This window comes from Podarcis muralis, chromosome 11, assembly GCF_964188315.1.
Source record: "Podarcis muralis chromosome 11, rPodMur119.hap1.1, whole genome shotgun sequence".
Classification (NCBI taxonomy): Eukaryota; Metazoa; Chordata; class Lepidosauria; order Squamata; family Lacertidae; genus Podarcis; species Podarcis muralis.
Window position 1 is genome coordinate 16,923,798 of NC_135665.1, and position 22,321 is coordinate 16,946,118.

General features: G+C 40.4%; 1 protein-coding gene across 1 annotated transcript in view; it reads right to left on the bottom strand.

Annotated features, from left to right (window-relative positions):
* The window catches only part of CHSY3 (chondroitin sulfate synthase 3), a 99,774-nt gene that overhangs the window by 76,162 nt on the left and 1,291 nt on the right, over positions 1 to 22,321 (bottom strand). Inside the window, exon 2 of the mRNA XM_028748402.2 lies at positions 16,649 to 16,932. Coding sequence (XP_028604235.2) covers positions 16,649 to 16,932 — 284 coding nt within the window. The remainder of the gene's footprint in view (positions 1 to 16,648; positions 16,933 to 22,321) is intronic.

A 22,321-nucleotide genomic window follows, 5' to 3' on the forward strand; every position in this document is an offset into this window, starting at 1 on the left:
TCTATGTGTTTAACTTATAGCCTGTCTTTCCTCCTGCATACATTGAAGCAGGGTAAGCAACATACATCCTGGACTATGACATACTGAAACACACCTTAGCAGTAAACATGCACACTGCACAATTTCTTGATGATGCTTGGATCCCACAGCAACTTGAGATTATGAGGTGAGGTAAGGTAACCAATGACTCAAGACTATCCTTCTGCTATAACTTCAGCCAAGGTCAAAGTAGAGGTCTCTTTTAATAGACTTCATCCACCAACGAGTCTGGGCCCCTATCACTCCTTCTTTCTTTGCACAAGGGCTTGTTGTTGTTGTTTAGTCGTTTAGTTGTGTCCAACTCTTCATGACCCCATGGACCAGAGCACACCAGGCACTCCTGTCTTCCACTGCCTCCCACAGTTTGGTCAAACTCATGCTGGTAGCTTCGAGAACACTGTCCAACCATCTCGTCCTCTGTCGTCCCCTTCTCCTTGTGCCCTCAATCTTTCCCAACATCAGGGTCTTTTCCAGGGAGTCTTCTCTTCTCATGAGGTGGCCAAAGTATTGGAGCCTCAACTTCAGGATCTGTCCTTCCAGTGAGCACTCAGGGCTGATTTCCTTAAGAATGGATAGGTTTGATCTTCTTGCAGTCCATGCAGCACCAGAATTCAAAAGCATCAATTCTTTGGCGATCAGCCTTCTTTATGGTCCAGCTCTCACTTCCATACATCAGTACTGGGAAAACCATAGCTTTAACTATACAGACCTTTATCTCTGCTTTTTAAGATGCCGTCTAGAGCTAGGAAGGTCAACTTGTTGATATATTCATGGGTTATATAGCTGTATCTATAGGATGCATAAGGTGTGTTTAGACTCACAAGAGTGCGGGAATTTTTTAAGGCCTTGAACAATAACCTCATCCATACAAAGGAAGTAAAATTCAGGAAACAAATGGAAAAAGTACTATAGCATGAACTGATGTTTTGAGTAGTGTCTTTTGCTTCTTTGGAATCATGACAACAGATCATCAATGCTACTGGGAAGAAAACAGGTTGGTTCTTACAAATGAAGGTTCTTAACCTGGAGTTCCACTTAGTTTAAATCTCATCTGTCCTCTTATATCGGTGAGCAACATGCATTATTTTAATTTGTACAGTAACAAAGTATTTTCTGTTCTGTATGCTGCATTTAAAGCATGCAACAATGGTGTATTTATGTTCTCATTAAAGGGTAGAAAATATTTCACCTACTTTGAACTGATTGCTCAAACAACTAAGCTTTTTAAAAAATCATGCTAAAAAGCACTCACAACTATGATTCAGCTTTCTTGTTTTTGATGGCTATTTGGTTTGGTGGGATATTTAAGATTATTAAATACATATTAAGGTCAGAGGAGTAAATTATGGCATCATGGCACAAAGTCATGCCCAGTGCCTAAAACTGTTTTAGAGTGTTTCAGGTTTTTTCTATAAAAAAACCCTGACTGTGGCAACCACATCGTTTATGTCAAAAGTGTCTGCCTTGCCAAGAGAGAGGGAGAAGTCTGCCAGTGCTCATGAATAAGGCTTTAATATCCACCAGAAAGCTCGCAACTTCTGAGAAACATACTTATTGCCACATAAAGGCATTTATTCACTACAAAAATCCATGTCTATGGAAATGTTTACTAGTTTTTAGAAGTAGTTTTCTAGCCATAATATAATCAGAGCCAGAAAGAGACAGAATCCAGTGATGTGATACATTGCTATTTCCATCTAATTGATTGCATCAGCAATATAATGTCTTTTGGGCTACAAAATAATATACAGTGGGTGCTCGGGTTGCGAACGTGATCCATGTGGGAGGCACGTTCGCAACCTGCAGCGTTCGTGACCCGCAGCGCCACGTCTGCGCACTCGCAGGTTGCAATTCGGTACTTCTGCGCGTGAGCAAAGCATGCTTCTGCACATGTGTGGGTGCGAAACCCGGAAGTAACCCGTTCCATTACTTCTGGGTTCGGCGCGGTGCGGAACCCAAAAACACACAACCTGAAGCGTCTGTAACCCAACGTATGACTATATATACACTTTCACTACAAAAACCAGCACCTTTGTTTCCCCATTTTCTATCATGGAATATTCAACTTTAAGCCCACTTCTTTGACTGAATACACTGACCATAAGCTAAGCTTACTGTGCTTGAAAGAGGGAAGCACATAAAGATGTGGCTTCAGCACCCCACCCCAAATTCTAAGTCCTATGTCCCTTGCCACATCACCACACTGACCCCTCTCTTCAGCTGACAAGCTTCAGGGGTGGGAGTTCTAGTTGATGCAGATGAGAAAGCCTCCTTCCCTCTGTTCTATTCCTAAAGCTACAAAAATAGGTCCAAAGTGAAGTTGAGTTCAGGGCTACAGAAATATTTCCTTTTATCCATCGAGAATCTTCCACTATTCCGCATTGCTGAGTGTTGGGAAAGAGGTAAAGTAAGTTCTATCTATCCACTTCTCATATTGCTATGGATTTCTGTCAGCTACCAGCAGACAAGGCTAATAATAATAATAATAATAATAATAATAATAATAATTACCTGGGTATCTATTTGGGAGGTAAGGAAAAGGTTTTTGCCTTTTTCATAGGAAACAGTGATCTGAGGATCTTTCATTCAGTCCCTTTCCAGTAGGCTGTGGTTATAGTAACTATCATCATGACTATCTTCAATCACTTTGAATTGTCATAACTGGTTGGGCACTTGGTTGCCCAACAGTAACCACAGTCATGGGGCATGGAGAGTCAGTTCCCCACACATGCCACCAAAAGAGGCCCCCTTAAAGACACCTTGCTGGCAGGATCCTGGTCTGGTTCACTTCTAGTCAAAAGAAGTGGCACTGTGGGTTAAACCACTGTGCCGCTTGGGCTTACCGATCAAAAGGTCGGCGGTTCAAATCCCCATGACGGGGTGAGCTCCCATTGTTTGGTCCCAGCTCCTGCCAACCTAGCAGTTCGAAAGCACACAGTGCAAGTAGATAAATAGGTACCGTTCTGGCGGGAGGGTAAACGGTGTTTCCGTGCGCTGCTCTGGTTTTGCCAGAAGCAGCTTAGTCATGCTGGCCACATGACCCAGAAAAACTGTCTGCGGAAGCAGACAAAATCGGCCTTTAAAGCGAGGTGAGTGCCGCAACCCCAGAGTTGTTCATGACTGGACTTAATTGTCAGGGGTCCCTTTACCTTTATCATCCCAATATCCTTATTCCTTCACCTTCCATACCCCCATAAAGAATGAATAAGTGAAATATGGATATATTTCAAAAAATGTGATTGAGGATAGTAACTGTTACAAAATCCATTCAATTTTTATCCAACAACAAAATTCCATGGCCAACCTGGATCCAGATGTAATATCTTGAAGCAAATAGTACCATCTTCTAATTTACATATCTTAAGGCATCAGGCAAAAACATTTGTCTTCCACCACCATTACCACACACATCAGATTTGAACATGAGCACATGGCTTATTAGGTACATAGATGGCGCCTGCCATTTTATGCAGTTTATAATTCACATGCTAAAAGGAAATCAATTCAATGAATTCTCATTAGTATATTCTGAATTATGCACTCCCAATTTCCTCTTCTGCGGTTTCAGCAAAATCACTTCTATATTTACACAGAGTAAATATATTTCAGCATGATGTTCCTTGGTTGTATTATGAAAGCAAATGTGCCAATGACTAGGCAAATCTGTGCACCAGATTATATATAAATAAGATCAGGTACCATTCAAATTAGAGGTTCTTGTTGGTCACACATGATTTTTCACATCAGCAGCAGAGCAGCCATAGTGGTATTTTTAAAACCAATCACACTGCAAGTTATTTAAAATACAAAACCACCTGCGGACAAAAGGAATGTGATTATTTTTTACCCACGTTTTAAGCCTTTTGAGCAAGTTCACGGAGATTTTAAAACATGGAATATCTCATTAAATGTTACATAATTTTATCATTTATAGTAATTCAGTTATTAAAATTAATCACTTTCATCAATAACACACACCAAAAAGGCACTCTGAAGATATGCTGTAAATGTACATACAAAGATACCATGATCCAGCCAACTTCACATTCATCTACCAATATTTTGTAGCTCCCCAGTGATGTTGCCAGTCCCCTAGGAATGCCTTGGAGAGCTGATCAGCTTCTAAAAACAATGGGTGACACTAAACCAATAAGGTGATCCTACAATGATGGTCTGGAGTGGAAATTTTGCCATTTAATTTATCTTGCATTTGGCCTGTAGTGATCACGCATAGCTGAGTAAGATTGTCTTCCATGAACACGGTCTTAACAGTGAGTCCGTAAGTGACTGTGGAGGCCACTTTTGGATCCTCACAACCTTCCACAGAGGGGACATAGGTTTCTGGGCAGGAGTTGTATCACAGACAAGAGGAGAGAAAACAATTCACTCTCTATTGGATAAAGCAAAAAGTTATTTAAGTTGTCTGACAAAGAATCATAGCAAGTGTAGCACATTGCTCAGAGTGTTCGTTTAGGACCAGGAATCTCAGGTTCAAATCCTCACAACCATGAAGCTCACTGGGTGTCTATGGGCTGATTACAATCTCTAATCTTCCTCCCAGTACAGTGCTACCTCGGGTTAAGAACTTAATTCGTTCTGGAGGTCTGTTCTTAACCTGAAACTGTTCTTAACCTGAAGCACCACTCTAGCTAATGGGGCCTCCCACTACCATCACGCTGCCGGAGCACGATTTGTGTTCTCATCTTGAAGCAAAGTTCTTAACCTGAGGTACTATTTCTGGGTTAGCAGAGTCTGTAACCTGAAGCGTATGTAACCTGAGGTACCACTGTATTGTTATGAAGATAAAAGGGGGAGGGACCATGTAAACTGCTCTGAGTTTCTTGGAGAAAGGGTAGAATTTAAATAAGTAATCATAACTGTGGACCGAGAGAGAGAGAGGGAGAGAGAGAGAGAGAGGGGAAAAAGAGAGAGAGAGAGAGATCTAACCCTTGGCTCCATAGTTTAGAACCACTACTGCAAAAATTAAAAAATAAAAATGGGAGGGGAGGGAGCTAAGACTTTCCAGTCTTACTTTCTCCTTCCATACTTCCAAGAAATTCTCTTTCCAATGCTTTCCAAAGCTAGAAGCATTCCTCCTCTGTATTCCTCTCCAATGTGGCAGATCACTATTATAAACTTGGCTAATTAAAAAAGGAAACAGTTGCAAAACAATTATGGCTTCAATATACATCTTGGAAAATAGATGACAAATTGACAAGAACAGCAGCACATTGTTATAAAAAAAGAAGAAGTCCCAACTCCTAAACCTATATAGATTTCCAAAAAGGTTCAAAAGGGTGATGAGACCATTATGGGATTAAAACCATGCTTAGATTTGTAATCCCATAATCACTTTTTGGAAATGTGCTTTTCTAATCCTGCTTCTTTTCTTTATGCACATCAATGCATCTTGGTGCATATATTAGTTATGTAGAGTGCATATTAAAACTAAGAAGAACATTGCTATAATAACATTACAGAAACAGGAAACATTGCTTTCTGAAGCTGAAATAATGGTATTGTTGCAAGTGTGAAAATGATTGCTTGCAAATCATTGGCTTTCTAACCACGTAATCTTTTCATGATAACAAACACTGCAAGTTGAAAGACAGAAAAGGGCTGCAATCCCATACACAGGTAGTATGATTTTAATGGGTTTTATATGTTCACAAAACTACGCGTTGGATTGCAGCCATCGTTTTAGGACTCACAATCCACGGTTCCCCTGGAAACCTCACGAGAGCCATTTAGTAATTTTCAGTCCTATTCTAACAGTCTGTTGCAAACTGCATCAAACTATGAGATAAATAGCACCAGGCTTCCCACCCTAGCTTATTCTTAAGTAAAACTGACCCAAATATATTTGGGTACTAGGTCTAAGGCTACCCTTCCGCCTGATACAGAAGCTCCAACTGGTGAAAAAAGCTGCAGCTAGCAGCTACACTGTTGGTGCGGACAGACTGTTTCCAGCACATAACTCCAGGGCTGATCATCTTGCACTGTCTGGCCATACATTTTGCAACCAGGTTTGAGGTTCTTCATAGAATCATATTTGGAATTGCAGGAATATGCAGTTGTCCCATGCAGTAATAGAGCCTGCAACCTTGGCATTATCAGCACTATGCTTTAACCAACTGAGCTATCCAAGTCTTGTAATAATTCACAAGGCCATTAACAATTTGGGTCCAGGAGACCTCAAGGACCACCTGTACCCTTATATCCCTGCCTGATCACTCAGGTCTTCAGGGGAGTCAGTGTTGGTGGCTCACCCCCATGGCTCAGATGCAGAGCCTGTATCCTACTAAATACTTTTAAAAAAAAAAAATCCAGCAGGCAATTTAACTGAAATCTAGTTTTATATTTTTAACTGGTTTTTATTGGTTTTGTATTGAGCTTCTTGTACACTATACTGTAATTAAGTGGTATATAAATTGTCAAAATAAATGAATTTTACAGATCCCCTCCCCCCAAAAAAATCAAATTGGGCCTCTTTTTTGTATAATAAAAGACCATGAAAATGACCAGGCTGTGCAATGCTAACCGTGGTCCAACAAACTGTGCTTCTAGCATTACATTCATAATACAATGATGTCTTACCTAAAAGATGTATCTATTCAAAAATATGAAAGAGCTTTCCTGAGCAAGGGAAAATACAGAAGTGCTTTCTTGAGAGAACAATCTAATGTGCTGTCTTCAGCAGTACTTGAGGGTTGTTTTAAGAGCATGTTATTCCAAAATTGTATGAAGAGATGGCAATAATGAAACATTCAATTATATATTGCTATTGTGCTGTTTTTTACAGAAATTTTGATAGAGTGCCACCTTTTCACAATTATCCCAACTAGGGCATTCAGCTGATTAGGTGAATGTTCTCCCTGCAGAGACCAAGGTAAGTTAGTGACAGTAAAGACTGTTGTTAAAATAAGGGTTGCTCTCTGAACTTTAATTTGTATAAGAATTTAATTTGGACATTTGATATGCTTAGTTGTATTCGTATGTTTCTACTTAGTACACATTTTGCAATTGTGAGAGATAGATATTTATCTGCACTAGCAAGATCTAGGAATATAACACTATTTTCAGTTACCAGTGGTCCTCTTGACTAATTTACAGAAGCAATAAACTAAGCAATGTTCCTCTAAGAATCAAATTAAAATAGCTTTGCACAATGTTGCAGTAAGATATAACACATTTTTCATCCATATTTTTCTACCACACTTAACATTTATTTCTGCCAGTGTTTCACTTAATATTCATGCAAGAAAACACCATGTACTCCTGTCAATAGTTCTATTTATAACTACAGATACTTGGTTTTTTTATTTAAAAAAATCTTATTTTCCCCATGCCCCATAAGCCTATACTATATGTGTGTGTTTTGGCAAAAGTAAACAAATCATTTGCTGGAACCTAGAAATAAATAAAGATAAAGAGACAAAACTGATATTATGTGCTGCTTTAAAACAGGGACATTGAGTTACCCTTGGTTTATAAAGTGCACATTGTCAAAATATTTCTTAATTCTGACACCTCTCAAATTATAACTGGCAAATGTGAACATTTTAGCACCTTTGCGCAGGTCAACGTATTAATAAACAGTACACATCAAGTTCTCACAGTGGCCAACCAAATGCCTGTGGAGAACCCTCAAGAACACTTAGGGGTTAGATCTTAGCACAAGAACATTTTCTCCTCCTGTGTTCTCCAGCCACTAGTATATGGAAGCATGACTGCAGGGGCAGAGCATAACCACCATGGCTTGCAGCCTTTGGAAGCCCTCTCCTCCATTCTCTAATCGCCTTCCACAGCCATCTAAATTGATGGCCATCACCTTCTCCTCTGGCAGTGAGTTCCATAATTTAACTATGTGCTTTGCGGGGGGAAAGTACCCTCTTTTATCTGTCCTGAATCTTCTGACGTTCAGCTTCATTGAATGTCTACAAGTTCTTTTGTTGTTAAGGGAGAAAAACCTTTCTCTAACTACTTTCTCCATGCCATACATAATTTTATAAATTTATATCATGTCGCATCTTACTCGCCTTTTCTCTAAACGAAAAAATCCCAAATGTCCACAAATTGGAAGATGTCAGGATCCCCAAGGATGTCCTCTACAGGGAGCTGGCAATCAATCATTACTGCGGTCAAAGACCAGACAGCAAAGTTAACAACAGCAACATATGCCAAATCCGCATGAAGAAGTTGATGTAATTAAAAATTCCCTATACAGTGGTACCTCGGACTACGAACAGCACTGTTAACGAACTATTCGGTGAACAAGCTCCGCAAAACCAGAAGTAGGTGTTCCAGTTAGCGAACTCTGCCTTGGTCTACGAACGGAAACCGAACTGTGGAAGGGCACCGGCGGCAGGAGGCCTTCAGCTAAAATCTGTATTCTGGAGATTAAAATCAGTACTCATTCGCCGGCCATCATTGTCACCACAACCTGTCTTGTCCTCGGGGAGCTGGCTTCAGGCACCAGGCCCATTGGCAGACCAACTCTGTGTTGTAAAGATGTCTGCAAATGCGACATGAAGGCTGTTAACATCAACCCCACTATGCGGAAATCCCTTGCAGATGACCACAGTGTCTGGAGACGGTCAGGTCATGAATCCATAGAGGTGACCAGAGATGGAATAACTGCTGGGAGGAGCGCAGAGAGAAAAACTACCACAGTGCATCCGCAGCAGCACAATCAGACGCCTTCATCTGCCCCAGCTACAACAAACTATGTCTCTCCTATATCAGTCTCTACAACCACAGCAAGCATGGTAACCTTCCAACAGTTTGACTTCACCCTCAAAGGCACACACCTCCACTGTCTCCCAAGAAAGACAGATAACACCTCTGATTGTCTGGATTAAGTTTCAATTTATTTACCCTCATCCAGTCCATTACTGATGCCAGACACTGGTTCAGAACTGACACACCTTCCTTGGTTTTAGGAGAAAATGAGAAAATAGAGTTGGGAGTCAACAGCATACTGGTGACACTGAAACCCAAAAGTCTGGACAACATCTCCCAGGGATTTCCTGTAAATGTTAAACAGCATGTGGAGACAGAACAGAACCCTGAGGGAGGGACCCTGCAAGCCAACAGCCAAGGCACTGAACAGGAGTCCCCCAACATCATACTCTGGGTTCATTCCTCGAGGAAGGAATGGAGACACTGTACAGATGATTATGTACGCCATAATAATAACAATTATAACAAAAAAAGGCTTGACATATCTTGCTTTGCATGTCATGAGTCTATCTCATATATTAGTTTCACCTTTTAAGTTGAATTACTGAAATAAATGAACTTTTCTACAATATTCTAATTTTTTTAGTTTCACCTGTATAACTATGCTTCCAGTACTGTACAAAGCACTCCAAGTGCAGTCACACTATAGATCTGTGTAACAGCATTATGGCATCAACAGTTCTCACTTCCTTTCCTAATGATCCCTAGCATGGATTTTGGCTTTTCCACAGCTGACACACAATGAGACGATGTCTTCATCAAGCTTTGTACTACAACCCCAAGGTCTTGGTCCTCGTCAGTTGTGGCCAGTTCAGATCCTATGAACGTGTATGTGAGATTAAGACTTTACACTTGTTTACACTGAAGTGAATTTGCCATTTTCAGTTTGAAGAAGTCCATCTCTTCTTGTTCTAATGATCCTGAAGTATTTAATATCTTTAGCGAATATGGCCACATTTGGATGGCCTTGGAGAAAAGACCAAAAAAAACACACCCTCATTTGGTATCACCATAAGGTACTTTTTGGATCCTCCCATAGATATGTGCCCAGACCCCAAGATAATGATCAGGTGCTCTCCTCTGGGTGCACCCACAAAATGAAGCAAATTGAATGGCTTTAAAGAAAAGGGCTTTTTCAGTGGTAACACACTGGTTCTAGAATGCCTTCAACAGAGGCATCCGGTGCCTAGTTTGTGGTCTTTTCGGTGCCAAGTGAAAACTTTTCCATTTTCCCAACCTTTCCAACTTTTAAAAAAATTGGTTTAGTGCTTTAGAGATCTTTATCACTAGTCTTCTCTGTTGCTGGTGTTACTTTGGTGTTTTCTGATGATTAAAAAAAATTCTTTCTGGTTTTATGTTCCTGAGGCATATAATAGTTTGTTATTTTGAATATTTTCTGTCCTCTACCCAGAGAATTTGGTTAACTGATGGTATAAAACAGTTGCAAATAAAATAAAAATAAATACATCCGAACAGGGGAACTCTGCCTTAAGGAACTTAAGAAATCAGGGTAATAAACCAAGATTGCATACATACAAGAATTACTAATAAATTACTTGTGTCACGTTTACTGTGCTAGTCACTCCATCTGATCACAAAGAAAATCGTTCCATTCATTCCACAGTTCCAACCTCCTACAATTAGATAAATCCTACCTGTTTTTATTTTAGAAAGCAGGAATCAGAGTGTATCTTTCTATATAACTAAACCCAGGGAGAAAACACTCTTACAAATGGAAAAGCCAACATATACAATCACAGTCTTCTTTACCTCTAATGGGAGGGGGGAAAGATTATACTTAAGAGTTTCTAAAATCCTATCTATGCTCCAGGACTAATCTGAAGCTACCAACAGGTCAAAATTATTTTGAGCTGCTAGCACTGCACCTCAGGCTTGAAATCAAAGAACACAGATCTATTCTTATACAATTATTTTTGCAGTATTGTTCCTATGTGTGTCCTTCTTCAACCTTTTAAATTAAACACCTTATTGAATTATGACAACTCTTAAAAGATGTCACATTTTATAAAATAGGGAGACGCTCCAATAGTTTTCTAAGCCACAAGTTTCTCAAAGCAAAGAGGCCCTCTGCTTTATCATGAAAAACTGCTAGGTTCTTTTTTGAAAATAGCTGGATTCTGCAAACCACCTTATAACGTCTCTCGATGGGGAAGCATATCTGAAACATTTGCTCAAGTTACCAGTTTTAAGCTATAAGCACTGGCAGCTGCCATTGCCATTTTGTCCAACAGAAGTGAGCTCAAGTCTCCTTGGCACATAAAATAAAAATGCTATTGACAGTGTAATTAATCATTCAATATTTCTGACAAATGTTTTATTCCTAAAAACAAATGAGTAATTAAAAGAAGGCTCACATTTTTCACTGCTGTAACCTGAAGGCTGAGTCTTTGCTCTTTCCTCATGCAAGTTCCCTCCTCCTTTTAATGAAGTATGAGCAGGCAAACTATGGTTAATGTTTGTATTCAAACCACAGTGAGCACACTCACCTCAGTGTGGTTTCAAATTGTGGTATTGTAAAGGGACACAGTTAATAACAAAATCAAGATTTGGCCTGAAATGTGAAATGTTTTGAAAGCAGTAGAACTGATGTTCCACATCCCCAGTCCAAATTATGCTTTCTAAATGTTGTTGTATTTAAATAATTCTTAATTGTTTATTTGCCTACAAATGATGATGCCACACATGTCTTCTTAGGAAAAGCATTCCATTTTTTAAAAAACAAACCAAAAAACCTTGCCTTAGTGAAACCACAACATAGAAAAGAAAAAAAGGTAAAGGACCCCTGGACCATTAAGTCCAGTGAAAGGTGACTATGGGGTGCAGAGTTCCTCTCACTTCAGGCTGAGGGAGCCGGTGTTTGTCTGCAGAAAGCTTTCCGGGTCATTTGGCCAGCATGACTAAACCACTTCTGGAGCAACAGGACACCGTGATGAGTGCCAGAGCGCACAGAAACATCATTTACCTTCCCGCTGCAGCAGTACCTATTTACTACTTGCACTAGTATGCTTTCGAACTGCTAGGTTGGCAGAAGCTGGACAGAGCAACTGCAAGTTAACTGACCAGGGCTCCTTTACCTTTACGTTAAACCACAACATACCCTTGGCTAAAGCAGGATTCTAAAAGATGGGGAAAGGCTCTCCTAGAGTATCTTGGTCCTAAATCATTTAAGGCTTTAAAAGACCAGCACAAGTATCTTAAATCGGGCTTGAAAGTGGGTAGATTATATCAATGTAGATTTTTCAAAAAATTATGGAACAACTCTTTCTACCCCCATGAAAATTATTGCAACTGGGTTCTGTACTAATGAAGCTTCCAGATCAGGGGTCGGCAAGGTTTACCTCGCCTGGGCCATTTCACTCTAGTGGAGATCCTTCCATGGGCCGGATTGCGCCCACGATTTCCGGCGTCTGTGCAGATGTGATTTCTGGCGCCACGGAAGTGAGTTCCCGCACTGCACGCAGGGACTCGCCAAGTAGGCGGCTCAGTTTGGGGGTGGCTCATGGGGCGGTTAAATGACCCCTGTGGGCCACTTATGGGCCATGGGCCTTAGGTTGCCTACCCCTGTTCTAGATTGTCTTGAAGGGTAACCACACATATAATGCATTACAGTGATATAGTAGTAGGTTATCAAAGCCTGTCTCACTATGGCTAGGCTATCCTTATCCAGGAACAGTCACTCTTGGTGAACCAGCAGAAGCTGGTAAAAAACACTCTGGTCATCAGGAACCCAAGTGAATGATAGATCAAGGAGTACCATCAAATGGCATACTTGTTCTTTCTGGGAGAGCACAACTCATTCCAAAGCAGAATCAATGCCAATTTCCAGGACACAAGAGCCACCCACCTTCCCTCAGCCTTTTCCTTCTGTTTACATGCTCTCTTCACTCCTTAGAGTACAATGACAGAACAAAGGAATGCCAAATTGTTGTTTTAAGATAATATTAACACGTACAAGTGATGTCCACAAGCCCCAGAGCAATATTTGGCTGTATGTTGCAGTTAGGCTATTGCTGTGTAACTAGGTTATAGGCATAAAAATGGGTTCTTGTTCATTAGCAATTTTACTAGCTCACTAGGCCAACAAATTCCACAAATAAGCATCAGCTTGCCTAATAGTGCAAGATATTAAGCTATTACGTTCTGTAACTAATTTATCTTAACCCAAATACCAATGAAAGCCAGCTGGAAAAGCCAATACATCTATGTGAAATAATTAAAATATATTTAACAAATACAAAAACTATTAGAGAAACAATACATATGGGGGGGTCAGGAAGCTTCACAAGGGATATTGCAAGTTACTTAAGCTTCTATATTTGCATCTTCCCCCCAGTATGTCCACAATGAGACAGAACTTTAAACAATAGTTTTGCATTATATGAGCGAACAGCAGCAAGACGGGCTCACATGCTCATCTCTCCGATTCCAGTGTGTCTGGAAGGAGATTGGAAGCTTCCATTTTCATCCCAGACCAACTTTGGATCAGATGTCATCAAATCCTGAAGTGGAGAGTCTGAACTATGGCATGTTGAAACAAAGTAGCTTAATATAAAAACAGTTTGAAGTAGCCACAGTTACGACTAACCACAGTTTGCGCAGGTTCAAATGTCACATCCAGCTACAGTTAAACTAAAAGGGAAGCAAAAGTTTCATAACTCTTTGCAGCCATGCATGAGGGAATTTGTGAGCCTTGTTGCAGCATGTTCATAAAACTACCGTTTAGCAAGATGTCCAAACTATCCCATAATTATGTATATTTACTATAAGGACTCGAAATCTGATGGTACTAGTACAGTATAGTATATTTGTGGTCATGCTGCATGTCTGAGAATGGATGCAGAAAATAAGTAATAGCAACTTGTCAGTGGAAAGTCAAAATGAACCGATTTCATTAACCTGGTATTTACTGAGATAACCTTTCCCTAAACAGGGTTTTTAATTACCTTTGCAGAGAAAAATAAAAACAAATCAGGTTCATGAATACACTCTACTCTATACGGCACAGTAGCAGTTTTTGCAGGGAGATCTATGCTGTAACTATGGTTTGTTAAATCATACCAAACCAAACCAAACTGATTTTGAAACCATATCTTCCCCCACCCCCACCCCCCAAAAACCAAACACACTGCTCCTCCACTCTTAAACAGACATCCCAATGCAATTTCTTTGGTTGGAATTTGCTGTTCAAGCAAATACCTCCGGAAAGCGAGCCAAATCACAAATGACACATTCCTCATCTTTCTACCTTGAACAACATTAAGACAAATATGGGGCCATGGTTGCCCATATTCTCTGCCACACAGAAAGCAGCTGCAACCAGAATGCTGGATTAGATAGACGAACTATTTTCCTAAGGCTGCAAACTAAGTATGAGACAAGAGATGATAACGAAGTTGTCGTCACTCTGAACTAGCTTGGTTTGCTCTCACTGACATCATTACCAGGCAAAATCTGACAGCTGTCACCTAGGAAGACAAGGTTCTGATTTCAAAGAAAAATGTAACTGAAGCAGTGGCTGTGAAGAAATTATGTACCAACACAAAAGAGCAAGGCATTTACAGGGAATATTCCCACTCTGCATGGCAGTCACATTTTCAAGCTAGAAATGTTTGACAGTGAGTATCAGTCCTGTTTGTGGCATGTTCCAGGTATTTGATTCAAAGATCCTCCATCACAGAGTTGCAGTGTGTTCAGAAATGTCCATATACGACCCAAGGTTAAATGGCCATCCCAATAGTCCCAATGTTTTAAGCCTTTTTGGGTCTTCCCCTGAACTATGTACCATTAATATGTATGCTCCTGCAAATTCAGTGAAATCCTGTACTTAATTTAGCATTACACCATTAATCCCAGGGGATCTAGAGAAACCATGTGCTGATAGTCAACATGAAATGAAAAAGAATATATCTAAAATGCCAGTAGAGATTCTTCTCAAAGGATTTATTTTTAAGGTCGGCAAATAATCTGCACTCACTTTAAATTACTTTCAGCAAAGGCCCACTAAAGACAATGTAAGTACTTCAGCATTTGCACACTGAAAATGTAAATGTACAGCCAACCAAATAAAAATGGTCACATTCTCACTTTAAAAACCAACACATTATGCAAACCGATACATATTTAGGTTTAGCTACTAACACGAATTAGTAGCTAACTAACATGTTAGCTACTAACATGAGTTTGACCAAACTGCGGGAGGCAGTAGAAGACAGGAGTGCCTGGCGTGCTCTGCTCCATGGGGTCACGAAGAGTCAGACACGACTAAATGACTAAACAACAAATACATATTTACTCAGGTTAACCCCACTATATTCAATGAGATTTACTCCAAGGTGGTTGTGCTTAGGACTGCAGCCTGAAATGATGAAGATGAACTCACAAGTAAATGTTTTGGATAAAGAAAGAGCACATCATCTTACTTTCCAAAGCTCAAAACAGATTCTTGAATAATGCCCTGAAAAACTCCTGAAATTAGTATTTTCCTCCCAAAGGTCACAACTCAATTAAGGAGTTTCATTGAAATAATTATAAAGCTGATATTTTACATATTACATTTTAATATATCATACTGGTTTTAATATATTTATGGAACATAGATGTTTAGAAGTCATAAGCTTTACTTAAAAACCACATTCAATCAAAAGAACAGGGTACCCTTAGCTGAAATTTGCTGTATAATGCACAAATCCAATTGCTGTTCTGCATTTTGTTTTTCATGGCACATAACCACTTTCATTGGCCTATTTAAATTGATTTTTTCACTACTTAATGAGATAGTGACACAGGGGCAAGCGTATTCTAATACTAAACCACCAGCACAAAAACATGGATCATATGCATAATAAAAGTTACGGCTGTTTATGTCATCCATTGATGCTAAACAAAATCTAGGCATGTCGCCTTGCTGAAAAGTTATGGGGATTAATAACTTGATCCTGACCATGCTCACTCAAATGTTTTCATTTAATTTTGACAAAACATATATCAAATGTGCATAGGGCTTCAAGCTTGGTACAGATTTTCACAACTGGTTTTTTTAGGGTGGGCTACGGATGTAGAAAACAGAGTTTTTCTGTTCCATGTATATTAAGCAGACATACAGTAGTTTCGTCTAAATTGGCTCCCCTCATCATAGTGGGTTGATTGGTGTCACCAGAGAATGGACCTATATAGCAGGGGGGAGGTGCAGGAAGTGAGCTTGAGGCAAAGCAGTTATGTTTTAAACCAGGGGTCAGCAAACTTTTTCAGCAGGGGGCCGGTCCACTGTCCCTCAGACCTTGTGGGGGGCCAGACTATATTTTGAGGGGGGGAATGAATTCCTATGCCCCACAAATAACCCAGAGATGCATTTTAAATAAAAGCACATATTCTACTCCTGTAAAAACACCAGGCAGGCTCCACAAATAACCCAGAGGTCCATTTTAAATAAAAGGGCACATTCTACTCATGTAAAAACATGCTGATTCCCGGACAGTCCGTGGGCCGGATTTAGAAGGCGATTGGGCCGGATCCGGCCCCCAAGCCTTAGTTTGCCTACCCATGTTTTAAACGACCACTTCTCCCAACCCATCCTGCTCACTCAGCTCTCACCTCTGCCATTGTTTCAAATAACCACTTTCCCCTCTGTTTCCTTTATTCAACCACCATTTTAAAACCTGCCTTCTCTTTTGCTCCCCCACCCCCCAACCTGACCATGCAAATCCAGGATTGTGATGGGGTACTACAAATCCTCCAGTGTGCGGACATATCCTCCAATCAGGACTGTGTGATGACAGTTTTACACTTCTATGTATATTGGAAGACGTTTAACTTCAAAAACCACTATTACTAATCCACTCTTCCTTACCTCATACGACCAGACACACTGAGTTCCACCAAACCGGCGAACACATCGGCCCACTTCCACATCCTCGTGAGTAGTGTACATTTCTCGAAGGCATTCACCTATATGTGGCACCATCCTCCTAAGAACTTCGCGGCTGAAGATCATCCCAGGTCCTCCCATGCAGAAATTCTCTCCTGGCTCAAGGCCCAGTTTTCCAAGTTCTTCAATATTCCCCAGTCCTGTCTGGCCCAAATAGAGAGGTTTACTGCTGTTCAGTGACCGAAGGAACTCTTCCAATTTTTCCCCTGTAAGAAAAAGGAGAGGAAATATTGTTTATGCCACACAATCAAGAGACTCTGTCTTTCAACATTACAACTATAACCACTTGCTCTAACACAGCAATTACCTCTCTTTCACTAACCCAGCAATTACCTCTCTTCCACTTCAACGAAATGCAAGCATACCAAGGCAAGAGGAAGACAAGGATAGTGGGACTTTGAAAAACTTTCTACATGCTACTGGGGCCATGACTGCCGGTCATATTAAGTCAATGTTTCTCTAGGGCAGTGGCTTAGTCCCTAGAACCAGTAAAAGACACTTCTGCTTACACAAGGGGAAATCAGATTGCTGCCATTTCCTACCTCCATCACCCCCAGTTGCATCCTCCTACACTGGATTTCAAACTTCATGAGCAACCTTTTCAGGATCTGCAGTGGGATAAAGAGAATGGAAAGCCCCACTACGCAAGCAGAACTCTACACTGAGTTCTGTGGATAGAAACTAATTCCCAGAATCAAGAGTTAAGTGGCAAGCTTAAAATACACCAATCTCCGCCATCCAATTTCTCCCCACTTGGTTACTGATGCAACTGTACCCATTTTCCCTTTCTTTGTGACTGTTACCATCATATACACACTGTTGAGTTTCTGGACATTCAAGGGCCATTCAAGCAGCTGGGTGGAAGAAAAGCATACCTAAACTTAAAATAGTTCGGTCATCCATTCGTCCAACTAGATCCAAAATCAATAAAGGGAGGTAAGTAACTACAACAGTGGAACAAGAAGAATATGGAAAAAATAGAGGAAGAGCCCAAGCAAGCAAAGTTGGAGCACACACCTTTTAAAATAAAAATAAAATTACCGACATAGACCTATATTTGCAAGGCTGAGCACTGTTTATGACAATGAAAAATACTCCAAGTTAAAATAAGGGACTATAACTATATACTTTCCTTAAAGTAAATCCCACTAAAATCGATGGAATTTAATTCTAATCGAATATACTGAAGTGCAAATTAAATTTAGAATAGAGGGCAATAGTTATATGGATAAATGAACTTTATAAAAACCTTTTAAAGGGGAAGGGCCATGAAATGTAGCAGTGTATTTGCTTTACATACAGAAGGTCCCCGGTTCAATGCCTGGCATCTCCAGATAGGACTGGGTTTGACCTTCTGCCTGAAATCTTGAAGAGCCAATGCAAGTCTGTGCAGGCAGTACTGAGTTAGATGGTTTGGCTCAGTTTAAGGCAGCTTCCTCCATTCCTCTTTTGATTCTGTTGCAGGCTACCGCAACGTCACTGTTGCAGAGCAGTGTTATAAACTCAGATACTGTATATACTCTAGGCGCCAAGTGGCTCCTTAAACCAGAGTTACAGTTGCCAAAACGGAATGCCTGTTGCATTTTTGGGGAGAGATGCCTCAAAAGTCTATTTTTCAATACAACCTTTTGGTTCCTGAAATTGGTTCCTGATTGTGCAGATTAAATATCATGGGCAAAATTCTACAGGATGTGTAGCAACGGTGTGTGAAAACAGTCAAGATCCGAGGATCTCCAGGCATGCACCTTCAGATGGTAGAGACGTCAGGCACCATCCTGGCGCCCGGACATCATCACTTGGTCGCAACTGACTGATAGCCAGGTGCAATATGTGCCTAGCACCTGGCAAATTTCGAAAGCAGCTGCAGAGTCCAATGTTATGTATCAAAGTATTATTATTATTATTATTATTATTATTATTATTATTATTATTATTATTATTATCATTATCATTTTTAAAAAGTTTAGTCTTGGTGTAGAAAGCAATTTGAACCATCAATAAGTACATGTTCCCCTGCACTTCCATGGCTGAATATGTTAACTTGAAAACTGACACTTGTAAGGAAGGCCATTTCATATGAGGTCACACAGTTTGTTTATATAGAGAGAGAGAGAGAGAGATTATCACAATGCACACATTAAATGATTTTTATTCTTTTTGCAGTGTAACTCAGATTGATCCACTTCATTACCAATTTTCACAGTCTCTTAACATCACTGGTAATATTGACCATTATTTGCTACATAATAACAGTGTGTGACATCCAACCTTAGCCATACTCAGAACATACCCAATGAAATCAATGGACTTGAGTTTCTTAAGGAAGTACTGCAAAACCTTGAGCACTGCTTTAAAATTTCTCCACTCAAGCACATACTCTCTGGATTTACAATAAAACATATATACTGTCAGTAGTCCAAAGCCAGCAGTAGTCAAAGGATGTGTGTTCCCATTTGCAACAAGCGACACATCCATCCACTTCAGTGGGACTCAGGTAAGCATCCTAATGCACGTAGAGATGTGCACCTGGAAGTGCATCAGCAATGTGCACAAAGGGAGAGTACTTATGCATGCAGATTCTGTCTTGATGAATCTGTATAAAGGTTTGCCCTGCTGCAAACCCAGACCAGGAATGTGACAAGTTGCCTATCTCTATTAAGAGCTGAAGAGGGGTAAAGATTGTGAACAACAACAAAAATGCACTGAATTAAGCAACAACATAACATATACTTTGCAATTTTTTACTTTTATCTTCCTTACATTTTAAAACGGGGGCCGAATATATTTAAAGTCATTAAAGAACCGAAGCATTTACATTCCAGTTCCTAAGTTAAAAAGGGCAGCAGTGGATAACCAACATGTAATGCTACCTGTATACTTCCAAAGGGTAAGATGAGGATGGACTGCCACCCTTAGGTTGCAAAGCTGAGTGATGCAAAAAATCCAATTGTAGCATACTAAAAAACAACAACGTTTAATTCCTATCAACCCTAAATTAACATATCCCTAGCATTTTATTATTTCACACAATGTAAACTAGATTGTTTGTTTATCTCCCTCCCTTTTTCCCTGACGGGGGGCTCAGGGAGGATTATTTATTTTTACTGGAGAGGCCAGAGAACAATTATGTTTAGACAACATTTGACAGGTTCCAGCACCTTTTTGTTATCTCATGATTAACTCAAATGTAAGTTCCACTAGGTTCTATGTGCTTTACTACCAGTAAATGAGTCTAGGGTTGCAGCCCAAGACATATTGAACTGTGATTGTGTTCCTAGAAGGCTATATTCCCAGTTGGTCACAGAGATCACAAAGGGGCATAGTTGAGCAAAAAGATGCCCTGGTTCCATAACTGATATTGATATTCCTTGAAAAGTCTTGAGACCAGTCAGTTCCTTTTGCCTTGTAACTTAAAGAAAGCTCCAACTAAAGAACAACACTGGTAACCAGTGCAATACAGAAATATGAAACCGATAACATCTGGATGATCGCACTTTGACCATTTGCTGTCTCTGTAACGCATAAACAGTTACTTAAGTGAAACAGTTACTTAATAACTTTTTAACCAAATCAGGGACTGAAGTGAACGCTTCAATCTTATTTCTAAGAGGAAATGTTATCAACATTCCTTACTACTTATGGATAGAGGAAACTGATTATTATGCTGACAAGCACATTACTTCTGAAACACATGCTCCTTTCTGCATTGCCCACAGAGCTACGGACACCAGGATCTCAACATGTCACTCGCACAACATGCCAAGTGATCTTGAAAATAAGCAAAGAATTGAAGGATAATTCCAGTATTTGTTGTTAATGACATTAAAGAACTGTTTACATGTGGCTGAGTACAAAAATATAGGCTACGCTTTCTAAATCTAAAAAAAGAGAATAGATTATGTATGGATGAGACATCATAATCTTGTTTTACACCCAGTTATTGGCATGAATTATTCCTTGCACTTTCAACCTCTTGCCTTGTACAATTCTCTTCCCTTCTGCCTGTCACAACAATGTATATTAATCCTACAACTTTCTCTGTCCACTTCCAGCTTCACCTTGCAAAACTTTCTGAGACAATAAACTGGTTTGTCTTTATACTTAAGCACTGGATTCCAGCTGTTCTGCTGGAACTCATCACAAACCTGCAAATCCTTAACAAGCTGCAAACCATAAAAGCTTTCATGCAATTAAATACCACATCAGACTGCGTATACTGCTAGGAAGAAATCCAACTCATCCACCTTCTACCAGTATAACTTTTATAATAGTCTAATAATAATGCACAACAAAATACAGTAGTCCTAAAGCTTCCTGGTTGTTGCCACAGGTCTCCCATCACACTTTCAAGCAAGTCACAGTTTCTGTGAGTACAGTACTTCAGAACATCTACTGTGAACATCACCGCTCTTGATAATATGTTAATGCAGGTAAAACTCCAAATCTGTAGAAATAATAAGTGAATGTGTGTATTTCTATCAATTAAGGCCAGAGGGAAGACTGGGTTTGTTTGTTTTCATCCCACTCTGCAGGTGACTTAAGATTCTTCCACAAGATGGGCTCTCGGCCAGAGGAAAAACAGAGCCTAAAACTCTGACAAACACTGACAGGTCTAAGCAAAGTCCTGGAGTTTGGAAGGTGGGGCAGGGACCTGCATAGGCAGGCGTGTGCTCAACAAAACCACTAGAGATCTAGGAAGCCAGCCACGCTGCCACACTCACTTCTGTTTTAAAAAGGGGTCATTAAATGGCATAACTTTCCATTTATTGCAGGTAGGATGCAGCAGAAAGCTACCCAAAGCACCTGAGATTCTAACCAACTTGTTGAAACCTGATGAAACAAACTCAGCTTTACGGGGGGGGGGGGGGCACATCTCAGTGTGTCCCTTTTGAACAACTCTGCAAGGTAAGCCAACCAGAGAAAGCGCCTGAATAGGATAGGTGCTACTCTTAACCACTTGTAGGTTGCCATGCAGTGTGAATGGCCCTGGCACTGAAATTTGCCCAACCCCTTCATGGGGAATTTGGTGGGTTCTCGGGCACCCAGGGCACCAGCACCTATGGGCTGCAGCACAATCCTCTTCATGTCTGCACTGAGGTCAGTGGGGCACATCACTGCCCTAACACTCAGGATTGCAGGACACGTGTAAGACGCCACTCCAGAACAACTCCTAAAATGAGTGGCATCGAGTCTCTAAACCAGAAGGCCTGGTGGTCTAGTTTTACACATGCAGGCATCTACTGAGACTTTCTCAGTGGTGCGCCAATGCACTCTGCCCATGCTCAGGTACACCTTGTTTCACCATATCTCACACGGTTGTTCAGAGCTTAAAAACCCGGGAAACGTCAGCAGCAAGTCCCGGGGCTCAGCCCTTCAGCCCCGCCATCCATCCACAGGGCTGCCATATGTTCAGATGTTTTAACACTGCACCCAGAAAACAGCTTGAGCATCATTTAGCAGACCAAACGAGAAATCTACTTCACACTTGCTCCAAAGAACATACAACTTGCATTATAAATTTCATGTTCATAAAAATAGGGGGCAGCCATATGTCTAGATTTTCAAAGACACTGCTGAGATTTCAAAGGTGGGATT